Here is a 6,053-nt window from a genome sequence, read left to right as displayed (position 1 = left end):
TGAAACTTGACTATCTTCTGAGTCATCCTAGTCAATGGTGAGGCTATGGATGAAAATCCTTCCAGGAACCTTCTGTAATAACCCCCTAGACCTAAAAAATTTCTGATATTTGTAGCAGAGGTAGGTCTGTGCCATTGTTTCACTTCTTCTATCTTCTGCGAATCTACTAGGATCCCTAGACTAGATATAATATTTTCAAGGAAATTAACTGATTGTAACTAAAACTCGCACTTGTTTAATATTGCAAATAACTGGTTATCCTTGAGAGTGTGTAAAACAACTCTCAAATGACTCACATGTTTTTACTCATTCCTAGAGTAAATAAGGATATCATCAACAAAGACGATAACGAACAAGTTCAAGTACTGATTGGACACTCTGTACATCAAATCCATGAAAGCTGCAAGAGCATTGGTTAGTCCAAATTGCATAACAACGAATTCATAATGACCATACTGAGTCCTGAAGGTTGTCTTTGGAATGTCATTATCTCTGACTCTAAGCTTAATGATAACATGATCTAAGCTCTATCTTTGAGAAATGGTTAGCACCCTGATGTTTGTCAAATAAGTCATCAATCCTGGGGATGGGATACTTATTCTTGTTTGTGACCTTTTTCAACTGCGTATAGTCAATCCACATCATGAGAGAACCATCTTTCTTGTTTACGAACAATACTGGTGAACCCCATGGCGAAATACCAGGTCTGATGAAGCCCTTATCTGAAAGGTGACTGCTTTTTCTATTCTTTAAGTTCAACTGGAGCCATTTTATAAGGAGGAATAGAAATAGGCTGGGTATCTGGAAGGAGAACAATTCCAAAGTCAATTCCCTTTTGGGAGGGACTCCTGGAAGATCTTATGGAAACACTTCTGGAAACTCATTGACTACACTGACTAAGGAGTTGGGGTTTCGGCGTTAGAATCCTTGACCCGAACTAGATGATAGAGATAACCTTAGAGATCATATTTCTAGCCTTAAGGTAAGAAATGAATTGACCTATAGTCACTAAGCTACTACCCTTCCATTCTAAGATTGGTTTGTTTGGAACTTAAAATGAACAATCTTAGTTCTATAATCAACGGAGGCATAAAAATGTAAACAATCCATGCCTAGAATAACATCGAAGTCTTCCATTTCAAACTCTACAAGATTTGCTGAGGTGACTTTCTAAGAGATTCTGATAGGGCAATTTCTGTATACCCGTCTGGCTATAACAGGGTCACCAACTGGAGTAGAGACTGAGAAAGGTTCTGAGAGAGTTTCTTGACTAACACTCAATTGGACTACTATGTAAGGAGTTACAAAGGATACAATATCCCCTATATCTACAATGCATAATCATTAAGGTCAAAGACTCGTAATGTACCAGTGACTATATTAGGAGAACCTTCCTGATCCTGGAGAGCCTGAAGAGCGTACAACCTGTTCTGGCGCTGACCGCCACATGTACCAGATGAGTTACTCTGCTGTGTCGGGTGACTTGCTGGTGCTATTGATGTTGTAGACTAAGCTCTACCATTGCTACCTCCTTGAATCTATCTAGAAGAAATTCCCTCAACCTATGGTCAGACTGACCCTATCCAAAACATCCTTCCGTTCTTGCGTGGCACCCGCTCGGATGGTTTTTATCGAACTTAGGGTAAGTGGGGTAAGTTTTGGTGCCTGAAAGACTTTCCTGAGTCTTAAAGAATAGTTCCTTAACATTCTGATCATACCTGTTCTTGGAGGATGGAACACTACCCGAGGAAGGGGTTGGGGCTGAAAACTTCTACTAACTCTGCGAGCGATTTCCTCCACCCAATTTCTTCTAAGAGTAGTCATAGTTCCCACTCCTAGCCTTAATATTCTTTTTGGTCTGTTCCCTAAGATTATCACCCTCAACCTACTGAGCATGAACCATAAGCCTAGAGATGCCCACATCTCCCAGTAATATAGTATTTCTACACTCCATTTTCACCAATATGACACTCCATACAAGAACTTATTCATCTGAGCCCTGGAGTCCGCAACCATGACCATAGATGGAGAGTTGATTAAACTTGAGCCCATACACTTGGACTGTTATGTTACCTTGCCTTATGTTCATAAATTCCTGAGCCTTTGCTTCTCTCAGCTCTATTGGGAAAAACCTTTCTAGAATGGTCTCACTAAAGAAATCCCAAGTAGGAGCTACATCTATACCCGTATTCTCCTTCCACTGAGTGTACCAGATATGAGCCAAATCTTTCAGCTGGTATGATGCCAACTCAACCCGATCATTCCCAGTGAATTGCATCACCTCAAAGAACTTCTTGATATCATCCAAGAAATTTTGAGGATCTTCACCAGTCTGCGATCCTAAGAACTCATTCGGATTCATCCTAACAAAGTTACATACCCTTGCTTATGCTAATCTACCATTAGAACTCATAGGAGCTCGATCCCGATTGTTCTTCTTAGTGACACTCTGAGCCAACATCTGAATGGTATTCCTATGTTTAGCATTGGAGACTTCCTTATATGAGACTGAAGGAGTTGCGTTTGCATTCCTGGTGTTAAATCTATAAAGAGGCATAATCTGAAACGTAGAACGTCGAGCCAGAATGGAATCAAATCATACGTTATGCATAATAAGAGTAATAATCAAATGAGGATTTTCTTAAAACACTTTGTAGACTTCCTCTTATTAAATGTGGTTTACTTCATGCCCATGAAAATAACTCTACTTAGTGAGGCTTTTCAGACATCCAAGGTCACTTAAATCTAGTACTCTGATACAGAATTTGTCACGCCTCGAGCTACCCCTAAGACGCGGACACGGGACCTAGGACCACAAGTGATCCCAAGCTAACTCTGCTGGTATGATTATGAACATACTAAAGATAATAAACTAGTGTGGAAGCTAAATGTTAAATAAAATTAAAAGATGGGGAATGCCCATATAATATAATTGAGATAAATGATATACTGATGAGTTTAATACAAAGAAGATAGTAACTCAACTTTAAGCTGAATGTAACTATGTATGAAATAAACCTCTAACTGACTAGAAATGCTGGGATGAGCCCCAGCTAAGTCTAGCAAAACTAAAACTAATTGAGTAAAAATATTGAAAAGAAACTAATGACTATTGTCCTCAAAGAATGAGGAGTCACCATTGATTCTGCTGAACATGAGATCGGGAAACAATGTAAACGTGATCTAGATGCTGAGAACCTCAACCTACATGACGAGAAAATATGGCGCACGTATGCGTCAGTACTTGAAAGGTACTGAGCATGCAAGATAGAGTAAAGCGAATAACATATAATTGAACAAGGCAATAAAACAATGAAATCATCTGAACGTGATAAATATACTTAATGCTGAGATTACTGAATGCAATGACCAATTTAAAACATGCTAAAACTGAACACTGGATATACCAATAAAAAGGTCAATGCAATAAAATCTTATTGACTATGAGATCTACTAATAAACAAGAATAAAACCATATGTGCTACATGTGGAGTCCGATGTATACACCTTATCGAGAGGATCCAATATACCCTACAAGAGGCATAAAGGCATGATGGTGTGATAACTAAGCTGATGCCCACAAAGGGACTTACAACCTACGTGGCTAGTAGTTCAAGGATTATTTGGATACGCTGAAACCTAGTCTAAATCAGTATTATGATACTCCAAATGAATGAATGGTTAACTAATTATGACTATATTTCTATTAATACTGGATAGCTCAAAACTGAACATGCAAAGTGAGAATGCAACAATTAATATGATAATGATTCATTAATAATGAGACATATATAACTAAATAACTGAAATATCTGAGCTAGCATAACTAAAGAAATACATATCTAGGGTTGTGGAATTCATGTATATATCTGAATATTAACCTACTAATTTGATTTGCATTCTATCAATTAAGAACCCAATAATTTTAACATTCAAGAAACTGACTGAAAACTAGGGACCTAATGGGTGAAAGGAACAAACTAGTGAAATCCCACATACCTGGTGATGAATTCCACAGACAAATCTTTTGATTTAGGGGTTGAAAATGATGGAAACTTTTTGCATTCATGAACTAGGGTTCTTGACTTTTTTCTCCTCTCTTACTTCTAATTCTCTATGTTTTGATTAATGATTTGACTTAGGTAAGTTCTAGTTATGTTCTATGCTTATAATGATTAAAACCTCATAATTTAGCGTCTAAATGACGTACTTAGGGGTTAATCGAAATAGGAAAAGACCAAAAGACCACCGACTTAACTACCGTGGAGTGATCGATAGACCTGGTCCAAGGAAAGGGTCTTACCTACGCTTCGTAGGTCCTAGCCATCGTTTGGTTTAGAGAATGGGTCTATGGACCAAGATCGACGGACCTGGTCCACGGACCGCGGTCTCACCTATGGTCCTTCCTGTTCCTTTGTCATTTGAATTAGAAAATGAGATATGAGGACCAAGATCGATGGACCTGTGCCACGAACAATGGTACTATTTACGTTTTGTAGGTCCTGGTCCTGATTTTGGATCTTTGGGTTTTCTGTGGACCATGTTCCATGAACCTTGTCCACAGAATGTGGTCCAACTTACGATCCATAGGTGGCTTCCGTAGCTGGTACCCACACTTCCATAAAATCTGAGTTCTGGTCTATATAGGATATGATTCTTTACAAATCTAGATGGTTGTGTTTAGGATCAAAATGTCCGCGTATGACTCCCCAAGGACCACCCTATGGGTCCTTGAGGAGGACCGAAACGTTGGCCAAAAAGATGTCAAAAAGTGCAGCCACTAACAAGCACTATTAACAGACCATCAATGCATTGACGGAGCATCAATGGCCTCTGTAGGCTGACACTTAGTTTTTGGCATCTTAGCTCCATTTAACAACTTTTAGTCACGATAGACTGACAACCGGATGGGCCGTCAAAAAGTTGACAGAACGTCAACGGTGGCCATTAAATTTAGGTGTATTTATCTATTTTAAGTTATTTAAAACACTAAAACCTAGAACTAGACTTCATTCTTAAAAAAAAACCTTCCCTCCCAAAAGTTCTCTCAAAACCTCCATGGAAGGTTGAGGTCAAATTGGAGTTAGGATTGAAGATTTCCATTGCATTCTTCTTCAATTTTTTGGATTTCCTAATACTAAGGTATGGTGATCCTTTTTCTAGAGTTAGATTTCACTCTAGAGCCAATTGTCAAAGTTTTCCAAAAGACGATCAAAACCCTAATTCTTCCTCAAACACATGGATTCTTGAAATAAATAGTTTCAAACGAATTTTTATGTTATATTATGGTTTAATTGACGATTTGAAGTTAAAAACTCCATGAATCTATGATTCCTCAAATTCCTTGATTTTAGCTTACAAAGTGGGTTTGATCAATGTGTTTGGATATTATTAGAATTATTCTGATGTTAGGTGATATTGTTGTTATCTATTGTTATCCATGCCTGATTATATTGAATTGTTTGAGAATTGAGAAAAAGTGATCATGTCTTAGATGAAGGGTAAGTTGACCTAAATTGCTCTAGTTTTAGTGAATTGTTCTTGTGTGGTTTGATCCACTTATGAAGGCGGTGTTTAGTTATTGTATATGTATTTTTGTATGGTCTAATTGAAGGTATTGGATGTTAATTGAGGTAATTTTATGATTCATATGTATAGAGATGTATTATGAAGTTATCTATGTGATTCTTGATGATAGTATGACTATTAGAGTATAATGTGAATGTGAAGTACCTTTGTGTGTGGAATATGATGAATAGAGTATGATCATGTTTAGAAGAAAATTTCATGAATGGTGGTGGTTATGTGAAGATTATTTCTCACATATGTACACATACATGAATAAACAAATGAAAGAAGCTAATGAAAATGTAATGAATGTGAGTCTATTGAAATGTTCCTTCAATTGTACTCTAATGAATGAATGGGGGACTTTGAGGTGGATACTTCTGTGAGTAGAGGTGTAGTTTCTACGAACAACCTCAATATTCCTAAGACTTCCCAATGAATGAATGATCGATTTGAATGACTATTCCTCCAAGATTAGATATAGA

At 37.5% G+C, this 6,053-nt stretch overlaps 1 protein-coding gene across 1 annotated transcript; it reads right to left on the bottom strand.

The window, feature by feature from the left end:
• Window positions 1–504: 504 nt before the first annotated feature.
• LOC107013405 lies at window positions 505–2,362 on the bottom strand. The gene is made up of 4 exons (XM_015213320.1): window positions 2,074–2,362; window positions 1,370–1,492; window positions 1,204–1,328; window positions 505–759 (listed from the first exon to the last, which is right to left on the bottom strand). Exons 1-4 carry the CDS (start codon window positions 2,360–2,362, stop codon window positions 505–507), a joined length of 792 nt encoding a protein of 263 aa, XP_015068806.1.
• Between the last annotated feature and the right edge of the window lie 3,691 nt (window positions 2,363–6,053).

This window comes from Solanum pennellii, chromosome 3, assembly GCF_001406875.1.
Source record: "Solanum pennellii chromosome 3, SPENNV200".
Lineage (NCBI taxonomy): Eukaryota > Viridiplantae > Streptophyta > Magnoliopsida > Solanales > Solanaceae > Solanum > Solanum pennellii.
The sequence above is the reverse complement of the archived record's forward strand: the minus strand, read 5'-3'. Positions and strand labels throughout refer to the sequence as shown.